We start from the raw sequence: 18,078 nt of genomic DNA on the forward strand, positions 1-18,078 counted from the left end.
TGCCCCGTGTGAGGCTCGAACTCACGACCTTCAGATTATGAGACTGACGCGCTGCCTACTGCGCCAACGAGGCCTGAGATAACGAAAAAATTTCACAGAGCTCAAACAATATACAAAAAAAGGCTTAAAAAAGTGGTGGAAAAACTATATGGTTGGATTTGATAGTAGGTCTTATTACATGTTTAAAAATGACATTATCGTGGCCGATGATTAAAACGTCTAAGGTTTGTGGTGAGGAAACAGGCAAATCAAGAGGTTTCACCCTTATCTGTTTCCCTTTTCAGAACACTTCTTGGTCTCGATAGAAGCTGGGATAAAATGAAGCGTTCGCTTGTTGACATTAAATAAACGTTTACAAGAATGTTTCTCAAGTAAATCCAGAGACCGTGCTCTCAAAGATTTAGTAAGGTATCTAAATCGACCAAAACTTCTGTACTCTGTACTTCTGTACTCTAATAAGATAAGAAACAAAAGCCCAATAAAAAATATATTCGCAAAGAGCTTTCAAAAGAACACGGTCAAACTTAGCACTAAGTCAGTAAAATACAGTTGTATTGATATGTTCGGGGTTTATATTGTGTCTATTTATTACACGATGCAATCACTTTCTGCCTGTCCTAATTCTGTTTTTTTATCCTATCGGACTTTTAACGCCACGTAAAACTGGCTGCGGCTCCTTTAAATACAATCTCCCGCGTTCCAAGTTAAGCGGAAATAGAAGCCTTCTTTTCTCTATTTAAGCGCGCCAACAAAGACTGTCACGGGAGATCTGTCTGTACTTCATTCACGACACACCAACACTGTTAGTTCTATCCACCGGCGTTTTTAACATCTTGGAAAACAATGCCAGAAGAAACGTCCGCCGCGTCGAGCTCTGAGAGGTAAGCCTCATTTATAATGTTTCACTGTATGCTGAGGAAACACGCCTAGCTAGCATGCAGCTAACACGAGATGACTAATTAACGATAAGGACCTTGCCAGCCTAAAAAGCTACTGCTCGTACTTAATTTTTGTTTGGTACACTTGGAAAATGATGCAGAATTTGAATAGTATTCTACCTGGTGGAGGCACTGTTGATGTTAGACTCGTCAGTGACACCTCCAACTGATGGGCTAGTTGGCTAAAAAGCTCACCATGCTAACAACAGTAAGGCGGCGCTAGTAGCTTAAAATATGTCACGCATCAGTAATAGTCGACTGTGTTTACCGGCACTGTACTTCAAAGTGGGGTAAGGTAGTTTATGATGGCGTTCACTGAACTTAAGTTGAACTCTGATGGCTCTTTCAGTGTGGAGGAGAAGCCGTGCTCCTCATCAGCAGCAGCTGCTGCAGACAGGTGAGTATCCGCGCAGAGAGCTGCTGCATCTGCTCACATTGTTTTTCAACATTGACCTAGTAAACACGTGTTTTTTTCCCCTTTCTGTGCAGCTCTGTTGACGTCATGGAAGAGGCAAAGAAACTGATTGGCACAGGAAAGAGGCATCTGGTGATGGGAGATGTTGTTTCTGCTGTCGGAGTCTTTCAGGACGCCTGCAGCATGCTGTGAGTATCTGTGGGAAAGGCATTTTTGCTGCTGAATGGTATTGACAAGAGGTAAAACGGAGACATTTACTTAAACCATCTATCAAACTTGGATCAAGTGGATTCACTTTATTACCCTGGTAGGGATAGGTGTGATGATTACCAACTGTTCATGGTTCATTCACCCTGTCCTTCACACGGGAACAATATTTTTAAATTAACAGTTGTAGTTGCAACAATTTTAATGAAATATGCAAGAAGAGAAATCTTTGTAAGATTAACAGAATAGGTGATGACATGCACTGGGATACATGTTGAACACTTACTGATGAGGTAAACTTTTGTGTGTGTACTTGTATAAAAGTGATCAAATCTAAAGCAACTTGAAAATGAAGATTAACTGACCCAATTGAATTCACATGGGCCATCCAGCTTGAAACTACATTCTCAGGTCACACACCCAGGGCTTGACACCCACCAACCTGAGAAATGAAGGTTGATTTTAGCTGTGGCAGGTACCACATAAATTTGTCACTGAACCTATTTCTCTCTCATTTATGCTTGGCTTTCAGCACGGTTGTTTGTGAATGAGATGCAACAATTAGGGGCCACATTTTCCTCAAATTGGCATTGAAAAAAAAATGTTTCAGCAGGTCAGAACAAGAATTATTAGAACTAAATATGTTTTCTATGTACAGGGAGGTGCTTCATTAAAGAATAGCTTATTTTGATGAGGGGAGACAGAACCTGTGTTGTCTCATCCCAGATGTACCTGAAATATAAAACATAATTTCCTGATGATAAAATTTAGGCTAACAAAAATGAGTGGCTTGTAGCTTTGCAAAGCCACTAACCACAGTGGCTTGACATGGGAATAGAAATATTAGACTGTTGTAAAATTTGTGATATTGCCTTAATAAAAACAAGTACAATAATAAAGGTAGTGTTTAAACTGTATTTGAAGTATATTTAATAAATGAAGCAGATATAACTCAATTAAGTCTGTATTCCTTGTATTGCTTTGCTTTTTGGACCTTTCTATTAGCATGTTCAAGCCTTCTCTGTGTGTTTAAAAATCTATACCCTTTTCTTTCTTTGCTGTTTGGATTAGGGCATGAAATGCTGATGTAAGTTCCTTTAATACTTGTGTCCATCTGCCAGGGCTGGAAAGTATGGTGATACTGCAGATGAGTGTGGTGAGGCCTTCTTTCTCTGTGGGAAGTCTCTACTGGAGCTTGCCAGGTTGGTAAATATCTTGTTGGCTTTTTTGAGTGTTTGATTGCATTACTTAAGTTGAGTTATATTCATAGAGATGCACAGATGCATGAAATATTGTTAAATAGCCCCATTGACAAACATCAGCCATTTGCAAAATGTGGGCATCGACAATGTTGGTTGCTCCTAATGGATGATTTATAGAAGAGTGTAAAATTTGACCTGATTAAACTGCTTTTATGGTTAAAGATGGACATTGTTGGTAATGTGGGTATCTGCATCAATCCTTTAACAATCTGTGCATCCCTGGTCTGTACGGTGGAAGCATGAACTACTAGCACTTCCTGATTGAACTTTTCGAAGTTGACATAGTAAATGGAATTTAACGGCCTGCATTTGAACTTAAATTGGACTGAGAATGAAGATTTTACACTTTATCCCATGTTAGCAGTGCTTGTTTGTCAAACACTGTTTTTGCTTCATGTGTGGTTAGAATGGAGAACAGTGTCCTTGGCAATGCGCTAGAGGGAGTCCCAGAAGAATCAGAGGAAGAGGAGCCACCTAAAGACTCAAATATTGAGAGTGCTAACAATCTTGATGGTGAGTAAGTTTTCTTTTTCTTGCAAAGGCCATCCCCATTTTTATTCTAAAAGGGAGAACACTTGAAGATTTTGTCAGGTGTGATTCTGATGCCCTAAAATGTAAAGATGTGAATAGTGCTTTGGAAGGTATTGTTGGATTAGGACTTGGTAAATAGTGTTTTTTTTAACCTTAACAGCAGTTTGATGTAAAAAATTTCCCTGTCAAAATAATTAAAATCATGATTAAAAACCAAGCTTAGAGGGGAGCATTTTCTCCCAGTTTTCCAAAGAATGTATTTATATTGAATGAGATCCCTTTTTAAATGACACTTTGGTACAGAAAAAACTAGAGATGAGCTACGGAAGCAGGTGTACGATGCAATGGCAGAGGAAGAAAAGATGGAGGCTGCTAAAACCAAACTAGAGTCTGAGGAGGAAAATGGCAATGCTGAGGTCAAAAAGGAAAATGGTGTGGAAAAGTCCCCAGTCAAAAGTGATGTGAATGGATCAGCGGGACCTTCAATTTCTCCTGATGGGAGTTCACAACAAGAAGTAAAAGTGAATGGAATGGAGAAGAGCCCAGCCCCTCCTGTGAATGGGGTGGGGGAGCAAAATGGCAAAGCAAAGGATGATGAGTCCAAGAAGGAAGATGAAAAAGATGAGGAGGAACCAGAGGGCAGTAGATGTTTGAATTCAGAGCTCTGTTTATGTGGATGGGGGACACACTTTAACCTTTGTTAAACAGACCACATCATCAGGTGATAAAAGGTGGAGGGAAATGCACTAGAGCAAGCGTTAATGGCACAAGGGGTTATATTATCATTTTCTCATAGTTCCTCTTACAGTGTGCTGTTTAATCACTCTGCTGTTTGAACAGATGACGATGATGATGATGACGACGATGATGATGACGATGAAGAGGCTAATGGACAAGAAAAGGTGAGTTCAGATAAATGGGTGTCTTTTACCTGGCTGTAAATCTCATTTTATTAACTCATGCTCCTGCTTTTTAGGACGATGATGAGGTTGGGAATCTACAGTTGGCGTGGGAAATGCTGGAAGTAGCTAAAGTCATCTATAAGAGGTAAGGGCTACGCTATGGCATGAAAGTAATGGTAGCGCAAAATACCAACCACTGATTAAGAACATGGCATGTGAGTTCAAGCAGGCCATGTGGGAGGCCAAAAAGACCTTGGTTCAAATCCAGAATTTGCTAATAAAAGCCTTCTCCTGGGATGCAAGATTAGTATAAAGTTTTTTTTTTCTCTTCACAGAAAAGAAAGCAAAGATGACCAGCTGATGGCAGCACAGACGTATCTAAAACTTGGAGAAGTCAGTGCTGAGTCAGGTTTGTTTCATGCAGTAGACTGAATTTCTTTGGATGTTGTCAGTTTGATCTTTGGCCCACTTTTTGCAGTCTGACCCATGAAGACCAGGTGCTTTGAAAGAAAACCTTCTCTCATTGGGGCCTGGGGGGATTTCATTTTGAAGTTTTGTGTCAAAACTGAAAATTTGGACATCAGAGCAGACAGGGTCCCGTTACCCCCTGAGATATTTTGCACGCCGGGACATGGCTATTCCAAAGCTGTCAAAATATTGTTAGTTTGTCTTTATTCTAAAAACTAAAACAAAAAAATTTTGAGTTCTGATAAATTGAATAACTTGAAAATTCCACTGAATAAACACAAAAAATATAATACATTATTTTTAAAAATTAAAATATTTTCTATGTTATTACTTTGCCTCCCTGCAGCTGCACTGCCCTACAGCTCAAGCTTTTCCTCCTCTCTCCTGTTTTAGCGAAAATTTAGAACACAAAGCGAGGCAAATATCATGGATTACATGAGCGCCTGACAGTCCAGCGCAATCGTTTTTATCCAGTCTCGTATTGTAACAGAAACAAAACTTAAGTTCCGCCGAAGTTTTTTCGACAACAAGCTATTTTTAGATCACTAGCGTCTTATCTCCGTCATGAGGCACAGTTGATGAATGTATCTACTTAAATTTTCCGCTAATCACTGAATTAAAATCAGAAGTACTAAACCAAGCCAAAGTAAAGTTTATCAGCAGTCTGTGTGTGACTTGAACAGCTCACCAAGCGACGGCATAATCACACGACACAACGAATCGACACATAAACTCGTTGCCAACTTTTTAAATTATCGATTTTTATCGATTCGTTGTTGCAAATTAACATCTTTCAAAATCACCGGTTTCCTCCTTTTCAAAACATGTCCCTTAAATACAGTTTGGCTAGTGGGTCTGCAGCCACATTACAGCCTGAGTCATCCAACTTTTGTTCTCCTATCGTTGTCTGAAATAATGCTGTAGTCTGCCTCTGTATCACTCCCCTCACTCAGGTCATCAGCCATTGTTTGTATCGCTGTTCAACAAAACTTTTTCTATCCATTAACTTTTCATCAGTCAGGCTAAAACTAAATCATTTTTATCCTATCTGCCTTTCACAAATGTATTTTAGTGAACTGCATAACAGTTCTTCAGTCATTTCTTGGAAAAGACTATCCAAAAATGCAAATGGTGCATCTGGTCTAAAAGGGTTAATGTAGTTGTAAAACTTAAAAAAGTATGTAAAACATCATTTAAAATGTGATGCATTTTCATTTAAAACTACAGCAAGATCAGCTGCCACCATCATGTCGTATTTTGTTGCAGTCTAATAGAACCAAATATGACCCTTTGTTGGTCCAAAGTCTGAGTCTTATGTATCCTCTTCACCAGGTAACTACCCCCAGGCACTAGAAGACTTCCAGGAGTGTCTCACCCTGCAGCTAAAGCACTTGCCTCCCCACAGTCGCCTGCTGGCTGAGACCCACTACCACGTCGCCACCACACTGTGCTACATGGATCAGTACAGCCAGGCCATCCAACACTATAACAGCTCCATCAAAGTCATCGAGGCCCGTCTGGGTTAGGAGTGCATTTGGTTCTTTCTCTGGAGAAAAGTGTGTTGATGAATATTGATAACCTGAGGGCTGGTTCACTTTAGAGACCTGCTCTCTTAAATTTTTCAGATGAATTCATTTTGATCTGTCTGTTTAGCCATGTTGCAGGAGGTGATATCTGCAGCAGAGGGAGCAGATGGGGCTACAGAAGAGAAGAATGAGATGGAGGAGCTGAAGCAGCTTCTGCCTGACATCAGGGAAAAAGTTGAAGATGCAAAGGAGAGCCAGAGAACAGCCAGCGTTGCATCCCAGGCCATCCAGCAGACACTAGTGAGTACACATGGTGTAAAACTATATGCAGATGGATTTAAACTAGGGCTGTCAAAATTGACACGTTACTGCGGATTAATCCATCATCATGATTAATCTGATTAAAAATTTTAACGCAGTAAAGCCATCTACAGCGCAGAATGACTCAAAATCCCTGTGACGTGTCTGGCAACGCATTTCAGGCAGTTTGTCCGAGTAGGGTTACAGTTGAGCATGCGCAAAAGGGCCGTTGATCTGGAAGTGACCAACCAACTCTATATGGAAGATGCTCAACAGCACATTGGCCCTCTCGATGGGAAATTGAATTTTAAAAAAAAAACAAAAAAACAAGACAGAACAGTCGACCGACATAAAGTATTATGCACATTCTGCAGGAAGGCGTTTTCCTTTTCACCGAAGAACTTCCAGCTTAAAATACCACATTTATGTGAAGCATACGTTCGTCGGGATTCTGCTAGCACTTTGGCTAACACGTCGCCAAGCTTGTGAGAAACCACCCTTACAGAACACCAAATTTAAAAGGGAGACTATGAATAAAAGTTACTATTTTTCATCAAACTGATCTGTATTGTTTCGAAATTTGACATTACCAACTGCTTGCTGGGTGCCCAGCTGGGTGGCCCTGCTACATTTCTTGATTTAAAAATTTGGCCCAGTTGAATTTGTAATTGAATAGCCCTGGCATATATATTTCCTTCTTTCTTGAGTCTGCTTGCTTATGCAAAATGAAATGCGATTAACATAGATTAAAAATGAATGATATTTAATCATGATTAATCTAAATTAATCCACAGCAACCCTGTGATCAATCTGATTAAAAATTTTAATTGTTTGACAGCACTAATTTAAACGCTTATTACCTCCACCAAGGAGGTTATGTTAACGGCAGGGTTTGTTAGTTTGTTTGTTAGCAACATAACTTAAAAAGTTATGGACAGATTTTGATTAAATTTTCAGGGAATGTTAGAAATGGCATAGGGAAGAACTGGTTAGATTTTGGAAGAGATCTGATTACCATCTGGATCCAGGAATTTTTGAAAGGATTCTTTACTATTGGGAGATGGGGCTAATGGTGGAGGTCTGCGCTGTCCAAGTGCTTTTCTAGTTTTAATAGGTTTTTTGATTGGTTGGAGGGTTTAGGTTATCACAGTTCAAAATGGATGGCTTTATTATCTGCCTAACCATCAATCTATTTGCAGGGCGGTGCTTCAACTTCATCAGCATTCATGTGTGAAAATGGAGGTGCTTCATCATCTTCAGCATTTGCAACAGCCAGCCAGGTAGGAACACTGACTGCATACCTGAAATATCTAATGTTCTTTCTGCTTTAACATGAATAAATATCCTTCTGAACATTACCAAGCAAACAAGAAAATCCCTTTTTTTATTTCAGATCCCCGTTAAATCATCTGACAGCGTCTCTGCTTCCAAAGCAGCCTCAGACATCTCCCACCTAGTCAGGAAAAAGGTGAGACTAAACAATATCTCTGCCAAAATACAATTGAGCAGTTTATGTTCCTGTTCTGCTTGAAAAACTTTGATTTTGTTTAATTTGGGCAATGATATTTGTGGTTTGATTTGTTGTGGGACTAGTGATCTGTGTTTAGAAACTGGCCATTTTAAGGTTTGCCTGCTTTGGTGGTTGGAGTGATGTCAGTCCTTAGCTTTTGTTTTGTGGCTTTTTGTTGCTTTACTGTAGTTGTGGCATGTGGGTGTGCAGGTGGCTGTGTGGTGATATTGCCTGATGCTGCAAATCATGTGTGCGCCAATAGATATGCATGATGGACAAAATTTTGTGACCTTGGCATAACTAATTAGTGTTGGATTCGGTTTCAGTTCTCCCTTTTCTACATTTTCAGCCTTTTTTTTCTAAGGTTGTTCCGATGCTTCGTACATGACTGTATTGAATGCAGTCTTTTCTTCTCCCCTCCCTTTGTCCTGGTTTTATGTTTCCACAGAGGAAACCAGAGGAGGAGAGCCCAGTAAAGGACACTGATGCTAAACAAGCGAAACAGGAAGCCACAGTTAATGGCAGCGGTGACTCTAGTGCCAGCAACGGCAATGGAGTCCAGGAGGGAAAATCACAGGAGGCGAGTCATAGGTTTATGTCTTCTGTTCTGAAGTATTTGTAGAATAGCACTCTGGATAAATACGGTGCTGTTTTGATACTTGATGGTGGAGATAAAGGAGAGTAAACTTGCATGCAGCTCCTGTTGGACTTTGTTCATGAATGAAATCAAATTGTTTTTATTGCCTGAAAGTTCTGTGAAATCTGAAACATTGTGGCCTGCTTGACCGGAGGAAGGCTACCTCTGAGTCGTATAAATGTAGAGTTAATACTAGAGGCAAACACTGGCCTTGGCATATACACGCTTTCAGAAATGAATATTCCTGGGATGTTTTTTTGACTAGTTACAAGTCTTGACTTGTGGCATAATGTGACATCTGCAGCCCTTTTACTTACTGAGCTGGCTGATCGAAGCAAACTTAACTGCTGTTTATTTACAGAGCACATCTCGCTTGATGTGCACTTTCACCTGTTGCTGTGGCTCTAGTTTTCTGGTAGTCCGTTAATTTAACCTGAGTGTTATCTGCAAGATTTGAAAAGTCTGTCTCTACTTTTAAATGTAATCAAGCTTGAAGGAAAAGTCACTCTTTCAAGTGATTATAAATTGCAACAGTGTGGACTCTGACAGAGCAAACAAACTCTGAAATCATGTCTTGATGCAACTGTATTGATAAGACTGCAGCACACAGAATATTCAATATTTGTGCAACATGTAATAAACCACTTTTTTTCTCCTTTACAGTCTGCCAACCAGTCATCCCCTGTCAAGTCTTCAGCGTGACTCTCCTAGTCTCTTCTCCGATCATGGAAACCAGCACAGCATGCCTGTCCAGCCCTTCTCCACCTTACAACACTTTTGTTTCTGTAAATAAGATCCATTTTCATAGATTTGTCTGTCCAGTTTTGTATACTTGTAGTAAAAAGAATAAAAATTTGCAGATGTAACTTTTTGTATCACCGGATTCTTTAATCTTTTATAACTCAAGTTGTCACTTTTCTGACAAGGTGAATAGATGTTTGTCCACACTGGTGTAAAGTTATTGCAGTTTCTTACATGGTCAGAAGTACCTTCAGTTTGGACAGGGTTTGCAGAAACTTTTTTTGTACATTTGTGTTTTGAAATAAAAAAAATGCTTATGTTGAAACTCCAATAAAGAAATGATCTGCAATGGTGTCCACAAAGAACCAATCCATAACAATTACCATTTTTACTGGTAAATGCCAGGGTATTCTGTCTGTGTACAACATTGTAAAGTCTATCTTAAAGACTAAGAAATAAGTTACAGCTTTAAAATGTATTTCAGTTTACCTGGCATAGCTATCTGCTCTTAAATGTGCTGATACATGTAACAGACAACAAAATTTCAACAATTTACTACTTTTCTTGTATTTTCGAAGTTTTCTTTTTAAGAAAACAGACTTGCAAGTTGGAAGTTGCATCCTGACTGTTCAGCTTTCTGCATGACTTTCATGTGAAGTGATCTGACTTGCCTCTGTGGATGAAGTTTTTGTTGATCAGAGCTGATCGACTTCTTGAGGCTATATGGAGCTGTAATTGCCAGAGCTGTCATTTATGCTTAGCAGAATGTGAAGAAAGCTGTACACAAGGTGAAAGAACAGTTTATATCAACGGGTTTGTATCCAAGCAGCAACACAATTCTGTGAGACGACTAGAGTACAGTCCTAACCAGTAGTTGAGACAGAACTGCAGCTACGTTTTCCCCCTTAAAGATGAAACCTCGACTAAAAACATGAGCCTTGACAGAATTTAGGGTGTTGGTCAAAAATATCATTGGGGTTAAAACTTGAACGCACTGAGTTGATCCTGGTTAAATCAGAAAACGCTGTAGGTGCTCAGGTACATAATGCAGACTGCGCACTAGCACCCTCCAGTGGCCTGCTGAACTTTATGAAGAAAAAATATGACAAACTACAGCATGATGTATTTGCTTTTGCGAACTAATATAGATACTCTTAGTTTGTTTTGTTAAACTTTTATTCAAATATTAATGTTAAACTTTAGGGGACTCGCTGAATTCATCTGCAGGACCAGGGTAAAATAGCCTTTTTCTTTAAATATATTAGCTTGTTGAAGTACTTATGATAACGTCTTAAAAAGGAGCATTACAATAGGCATCCGTGTCCTCTGTCGTTTACTTAGAATATTTGATAACAGGTAAGGCACAGTTACTAATGTAAGCAACCTAATTTTTAACAATTTACTAGCGTTACATTTCTTTTAGCCAGCTAAAATAACTATTAGCTCGTTCCAGTAAGCTAGCTACGATAATAAATTTGCCACAGTGACGTTAGCTAGCCAAATTAACCGTTATCTGGTCAGAGCAACCGTTGGCCAACCTAATTTAGCAGTCAGCTAGCATGCCAGAAGCCGGACATTTAATGTTGTGTTCTCAACAAATATTGTAATAATTTACAGTGGAAAAGTTACATAGAATATATCTTGTGAAATAAGTTATGGAGTTTAAACTTATTTTAGACTACTCGTGTAGTGTACTATAATTCATTGTTTTTTTCGTTGTCATCACACAATGTTAATCTGAACAAGTATGAAAGACTACATAGAAGTGTTCATTGTGATGGCTATTTTAATTTAGTCTTTGTCTTTGTAGATTAAAAGCAGTTTATTTTAGTCACATTTTAGTCATTTCGCCCTTTTATAGTTTTAGTCTACTTTTAGTCCATTAAAAGTACTTTTATTTTAGTTTTAACTTTTAGTCCAAGGATTTATTCTCTTGCTTGAATCTGGTATCAAGTCATGGTAGTGTGTTCTATGCACTCTAAAACACCCTGCTTCCTACAGCTGAGAGGCAAAATAGCTACAGATCTGTTTTGAAAGACTTACCCACAGTGGAAAAATATCATGGATTTCGAATGTCCATGAAAAACTAAATTACATTTTAATCTAGTTGTAGTCATCTTGACGAAAACTAAACTTACTTTTTGTCAGTTATAGTCACCAAAGATCTCTTTTTTTGGCAGTCTAAGTCCAGTCTTTCTCATGGGAAAAAAAGGGTGTTGAGAAACATTTTTAGTCATAGTTTTAGTTGACGATATTAACTCTAGTGCATAGGTAGAAAAATGGTACTAATGTCAAGTTCAGTGTATTTGATGTTATTTTATATTTTGTATCAAATTGTTTATCTTTCAGTGCAAAATATAGCCTATAATTCTACTCCTTATAATTCTTTGAAAACGTCACATCACCAAGTCTAAAGGGACTTCATTGAGACCCTGTTTTCATCATTTTTTTGCTGAAGTCAAACAATACTGTACCTCAGTTGAATATATGAAGACTAAGAAAGCTACAAAGTCTTAAAACTAATTAATATTTTGAAAGAAGGGATCTCTAAGAACTCAAAAGCTGTGAACATTGAACCCCCTGGCTTGTTCAGTGTTAACTTACAACCATAAACATTATGTAATATAAATTGTTCAAATTGTAAAACCTCATTGATGTTAAGTAAAGTTTCTTGAGATAGGAAAAAAGCCACAAATTTATGCTTTCTCTGTTGACCAGTAGTTCCAATCAGTTGTTAAACTTGTCATTTTAGCATGAAATTTGACACATTTTCCGTTTTTTTGTGTCTTATTTAAGACTTTCAGTTTTTATTGTTGGTAGCAAATTGTGCAAACAATGACATGATTAAACTTTGTCGTGCTGGGTCACATTGGTTAAAAAAAAAAGTAATAACGCCACAGTTGGAAAATTTTAAGAATTCTTGACCAGACACCAATTAGTTTTTCTGCTCTCAACTCCATAAGAAATGAACAGTAACACTGTTTAGATCAGCCTTTCTCAACCAGGGTGCCTTCAAAATGCTTTGAAATCAACCAAAAATTACTCTGAATGACCCATCATCAGCTATCCCAGGGTAAATAATCAAAATTGTCTCATATGATATTTTTCCTGTTATCACATCAGCTTCAGAGTCAGCGAATGGGCTTTCACAAGTTCAGCAGGTGTGCCAAAATGTGTCAGATGTCTTTTTCAAGGTCTACATGACCAGTCTGAGAAGATGTCCAAAAAAGGGAGAAAACCAGGCACTCCACACAAAAAATAGACCAAATAATGAAGGAAATACTAAAAGGCTTTTACTGTAATGGCCAAATCATAAAAGCGAACATGTTTCGACCAAATCGGTTTTCGTCAGGGCTAACAGACATTTGTGGTGTGGTCACAACTCTATGTAGGTCAGTCTGAGAAGATGTTGCCATTTTAGTTGGTTTAAGAGATTGCTTTAGAAATTTATCTTGTTAATCCTATTGCTACATTAATTCATCAGCAGTCAATGCAGAATGTTTGTTTTTGTTATCAATACATTTTGACTTTGACACGCCAGATGGATTTGTTTCAATACTAAGCGTTTGGGAAAGGGCAGAGGCTTTGATAAAACTGTGAATGTGATTGGATGAACGTTCTGTCTGTCACATCTTTATGAACCAATCAGAGCAACAAAACACATTACGTAACTGCGACTGAGGTGTGCGTGCACAGCTACCCAGGAATAACACAAACCATGGCTACTTTAGACATGTCAGTACATGACTTTTTTCGTTTTTTAAATGAAAACATCTCACTGCTGTTCTTTTTTCTTCTTTTAATGAAGAAATGTTGTCATGTTCTGATAAAACTGGCACTTTAGCAGCATCCACGCTAATCTCTTCCACCATAATTGCACTGGCCTCTTGTTGCTGCTTGCTTACATCACGACTCCACCGCGCCTGAAAGTACTGCCCCTCGTCGCTGATTGGTCCTGTCACTTTCTTACCGGGCCTGTGAGAAACAAGGAAATGGGCGAATCCATCTGCAAGGTTACATTTTGACTGGAATAGTTGAGACTTTTTAAATTGTCAAAGGACGCCTCAACGGAAAAACGGTTCAGAAATGCTGATCTAGATCCTACAAGGACAAATGTTTGAAACCAATTTCAAAGTTTTTCAGTGATAAATCTTGCTTGAATATTCTATAAATTAAAATATCAACAGATTCATTTGGCTCTATCAAAGTGCAAAGCACTCCACTGTCGGCCTGTGTAATGGCCTCCTCTGGTGTACCTGTTTACAGGGTGTTTGGCTAACAGTAGGTTGGTGCCTTGGAGAAACATCAGCTCCCAACAACTGGTCTTAAAATGCTTTTTTTTTGAGAATCATGTAAATGTTTCTGTGTACAGCTGTTAATTATGTACAAGTAAAAGAGGTGCATGAATGTGAGTCTTGGGTTGGAGTAGGAGTGGAAGAGGAGGAGGAGGAGGGGGAGGCTGTCTCCTGGGCCTGTAAGCTGCTTTGCTTCTTTCCATCTCTGCTTGTAAGCTTGAATTTTGAAGGTTTCCCTCACTTTCTGGCTGCTGTTGTAACACTTGTCAATCATTAGTCATGCACTTGTTTTATAATCAGTTTTACTGTAAATTCTGCCCTAGTTTACAAAAATAACAGTGTGCTATGATGAAGAGGACTCAAAACTAGCCATTAACAGGGAAGAAGTGTGCAAATTTTCCCAGCTGCATTCATATAATATGTTTTTTCTACCTGGAGAGCAGAAAACCGGACTTGCCCTGTTCACAGCTGTGGGCGTACTGCAGTTTTTCCAGAGTCTGCTCTTCTGACCTCAGGGGCCTGTTCCTGCATCCAGAGGGCTATTAGATTATGCTGGTATGTTATGGAATCTATTGCATTTGTATTACATATGATAACCTAACATATGAGTTCTGTATGGTAAAGAGAATTATTATCTATTATCTTGACTGCAGTGTTATTTTTACCTTTGCCTTTTAAGACAGATATTACTTATTTGTTTACGTGCTTAGAAAGGAGAATTTTTGTTTTAATGGGTGACTTTAATGCAAATACAGTGAAACTTCATGGGATTATGACTGGTTATTTATATTTGATTCCTCACAGCTAAAACCTCCTGAACAGATATTAAATGAGCTTTTTCTTGTCATGTTTATGTGTGAATTCTCAAACTTATGTGATATATTTCCCTGTCAAGCTGAATTCTAAGGATCTCCACTTCCAGCCCCAGGTTCTCGTTCTCCAGACTTTGCTGTGAACAAAACAAAAACAACTATGTTTTGGCTGAGGACTATAAGGTAATTGCTCCTCACTTACATGCACATAACTCTAGAGTGTGTACCAATAATTTAATGACCCCATCATGTAAAAATAATTTAACATGAATGTAAATTCCATGGACTAAGATGATGAAATAATCTTTTCAAGTGGAAAAAACAAGCTGAGAAAACTCAATAAAGGCTCCATTGAACACAGCTGTGCAGATAGACAGTGTAGTGTAATATATTTTCTTACTCGTCATACTATGGCTGGCTGCAGCTGGTTGGTTCTTTTCCAGGCTTTGGGCATTTGCCTGCAGGTCAGTTATTTGTGCCACAATGGCTGGATCTGGCCCACCTGACCGTATGCTGGCAGCAGAGCTATGTAACACAGAGACCTGATATAACCTCATATAACCTGGCAGCTCAGTGGAATTAATCTACATATAAACAATGCTATTGTTTGTGTTGCAACCAGGCAGTTGATATTGTTTTAAAAACTACTCTTAAAGTATTTAGATGCATACCCTATCCTGGTACAGAGTGGTCCCTCTGTGGAGGAAATCTGATCGTAGCTGTCGTGATGGTTCTCAGTGTTCTCGGTTAAATCTTGCTGACTGGCAGATATGGAGACATTCTGTAAACTAAAGACAAAACGAATGCATAGTAGATCATCGAAATTAGATCAAACTCTGGCATCTATGGAAAGTTTCCCAGTCATGATCCAGTCTTCAGTAGAAAATTAGATTCATTCCACCACAAACGTTGCAACGAGGAACCACCCGAGCATGATGAAATACATAATTGACGCTCTGAGTCATCCAGCAGCTGGGAAATAAAACATATTTCACTAATTATTCATCCTGAAGGCAGAGCAGCACAGAAGCAGTAATTCCTTTTTGAATGTTACATGAGCAAAAATAATTTAGCCTCACGGATACAGTTTAAATAAACTCCTTTTTGGGCACATGCCTTCTCTAGCAGCACAGTTAGTGGTTAAGGATGACATATTGTAGGCTTAATTCCATTCTGTGGGTCTTTCCTGAGATGAATACACTAAAGAACTAACTGGTGGAAGCACATTTCTGTAAGTACTGTTCAATCTAAATTACTTTTTCTGTTCTAAGGGGATAAAGAGTGTTTATATATCTCCCACGCATAGTAATAAAAAGACCAAATACGATATGTTAGTTTCTTGATACTTTTCTAACTTCCCTCCCATGTCTGTGATACTCACCTGCTAGACATTTTGTTTTAACTGAATACATACATCTTCAAAAACAGATAAAATTTCCATGTCATTGAAACAGCAGGGCACTTTATTTTTATTGTACTATATCCCCACTTCAGTTAATCATACATTTATCTTGATGTATTCACCCCCTGTCAATCCCTAGGATGGACATGCACTCCTACCTATTTGAAATGATTGACAATTATTGTGACCTTTAACTTTTATTTTATTCATCAGTGACAGAACTGCTTGTATCTGTGATCTCATTCTTTTGGTCATTACCCAGAGTTCATGACCATAGGTGAGGGTTGGGAGGTTGTTTGCCTGGTAAATCAAAAACTTTGCCTTGTTTAGCACACTTTCAGCAATATGACATGACTTGCCAAGCACCATTCAAGACCAGTATTAAGACGCAAAAGACCATGAGAGAAAGAAGAAACTCAAAGCCACCCTCACTGTAGTTTTTTTCTACAGTTATGGAGATTTTCTTCTGCAGGCATCCTCATCCTGTAAAACTGAATGTCAGAAAACAAAGTCTATATTGAACAACACTCCATATCTAATTTTATGGTTAAAGCATATTTTTTAAGTATTAGGTTGAAATACTTGGGTGGATATATATTTTTAATGTCTCTCTTTTTTGTGTCTACTTATTCTCCTTTTGAAATGAGTCTTCAAATACAGCTCGACTGTCATAATGATATTCAAACATGAATTTTTAATCAAAGACTGTGAGACGCCTGCAGTGCTGGTTGAATGACAATTAAAATGCACTTAAAATAACCACTCCTGGGTTCTTATGAATAATCCTGTCAATCGTAGGTAAACAATGTTTGCATTACTGAAGTGCGGGATGGTCTGGTTGGTTGGTTCAGCTTTACCTTGCGTGTAAGTCCCTGCAGAGCAGCCCTCTGTGTGGTTGCTGTATGCTCCTTTGCTCTCACTGACTTTGGTTTTGCATCAACAGTCCTCCTCCTCCTAGTGATCTTCCTATACTTTGACCTCTCAGCTACACACAGACATACAGTATGCAGGCATCTTTATCACACCATTTGCCAGAGGTGGAATTACAGTGTGATCTATGTATGTTCACAAGAGTATTTTTTGTTTTACTATATTTATCCAGTTACTTGAGTTATTTACCAGACAACAGTTTTAATTATTTCCTTTACTGCTATCAGTGATTTGGACTTGTGTGAATAGAGGACCCCTCTGCCATTAAAAGTTTAACCTGTATTTCCACCAATAGGCCCAGTTCAGTTTGCTGCGGTCCCCAAGTATTCGATTTTCATTTGTCAAAACTTGGGAGAAGTACTGAACTAACTAGTCCATACCATCCTACTTTTTTCTTGATTTTGGGCTCAGAGTATATCAATCCAACCCTAAAAGGTGGAACTAGACACACTGCAGTCCATTGATTGGTGGAAATAAACACTAAAATGCTCAGTATAAAAAGTTAGCTTAACCTCCTGCATTGCCATTTTTGTGTTGCTAATACGAGGTTATCCTTCTCATCTAAGTACCCCAGCTAATTTTCAAAACTTTTTTTTCTTTCTCTGCAGCATTTTTCCTTGCCGTCTTCTGCCTACTCTCAAACAAACCTCATTTTCTCCTTATAATAAACACCCACATAGCAAGAGGAAAGAACACAATTTGCTGGATGTCCACCTTTACTGCCCTTTGCTTACTGTGCCTTGCTTTTCTTCTTCAATGAAATTCTTTGCAGGTTACTCTGCTGTGATGTCATGCTGTGACACAACTGATGCAGCTATCACCCTGTGGCTTAAACACCCACCTACCAATTAAGGGTAAAGTTGTCCGTAGAAATGCAGGCAACATCTGGGTTTACTGTACCAAATTGTACCAGGCTAAACCATAGCGCTTGGTGGAAACGAACCATTAGATAACTTGTCTGAGATACTGGGAAGTTTTTTGATATGTAAAAAAAGAAAAAAAAAAAACAGGGGCCCAATGATTGAGCCTTGTGGTACACCCCAGCATATGGGAAAAATGGGATGTTTCCATCGAAGGATCAACGCTGCTGTGTGTTCTTTTGGTACTTTATGAACTAGAATAGTGCTTCAATTTTGTCTGTTATCACTGCTTCTTCACTGATTGCCGATAGGTTCATCTGTAGTCCCTGCACTGGTGCCAAA

At 38.6% G+C, this 18,078-nt stretch overlaps 1 protein-coding gene and 1 non-coding gene across 4 annotated transcripts; one reads left to right on the forward strand and one right to left on the reverse strand.

Annotated features, from left to right (window-relative positions):
• On the reverse strand, positions 1-73 carry trnam-cau. Its single transcript has one exon. It is a non-coding gene; the product is annotated as a tRNA-Met (tRNA).
• A 633-nt stretch (positions 74-706) lies between these two features.
• On the forward strand, positions 707-9,562 carry LOC121511665 (histone-binding protein N1/N2-like). Of its 3 annotated transcripts, XM_041790392.1 has the most exons (15): positions 707-881; positions 1,288-1,335; positions 1,428-1,541; positions 2,682-2,762; positions 3,229-3,335; positions 3,657-3,992; positions 4,194-4,255; positions 4,330-4,400; positions 4,591-4,664; positions 6,056-6,244; positions 6,377-6,549; positions 7,749-7,829; positions 7,943-8,017; positions 8,508-8,639; positions 9,360-9,562. In XM_041790392.1, the coding sequence occupies exons 1-15, from the start codon at positions 844-846 to the stop codon at positions 9,396-9,398; spliced, it is 1,620 nt and encodes a 539-aa protein (XP_041646326.1). In that variant the 5' UTR covers positions 707-843; the 3' UTR covers positions 9,399-9,562. The 3 variants fall into 3 exon arrangements, with proteins under 3 accessions (XP_041646326.1, XP_041646327.1, XP_041646328.1); XM_041790393.1 differs by lacking the exon at positions 8,508-8,639 and having other exon boundaries at positions 708-881; XM_041790394.1 differs by lacking the exon at positions 3,657-3,992 and having other exon boundaries at positions 708-881.
• The last annotated feature ends 8,516 nt before the right edge of the window (positions 9,563-18,078 follow it).

The sequence above is a fragment of the Cheilinus undulatus genome, linkage group 7, assembly GCF_018320785.1.
Source record: "Cheilinus undulatus linkage group 7, ASM1832078v1, whole genome shotgun sequence".
Taxonomy (NCBI): Eukaryota; Metazoa; Chordata; class Actinopteri; order Labriformes; family Labridae; genus Cheilinus; species Cheilinus undulatus.

What these genes read in the sequence shown, in the direction of transcription:
- LOC121511665 (XM_041790392.1), top strand. Translation starts at nt 844, where the DNA reads ATGCCAGAAGAAACGTCCGCCGCGTCGAGCTCTGAGAG. An exon ending in CAGGACGCCTGCAGCATGCT is followed by an intron (nt 1,542 to 2,681) that starts GTGAGTATCTGT and finishes TCCATCTGCCAG; the next exon opens with GGCTGGAAAGTATGGTGATA. An exon ending in AGAAGTCAGTGCTGAGTCAG is followed by an intron (nt 4,665 to 6,055) that starts GTTTGTTTCATG and finishes CCTCTTCACCAG; the next exon opens with GTAACTACCCCCAGGCACTA.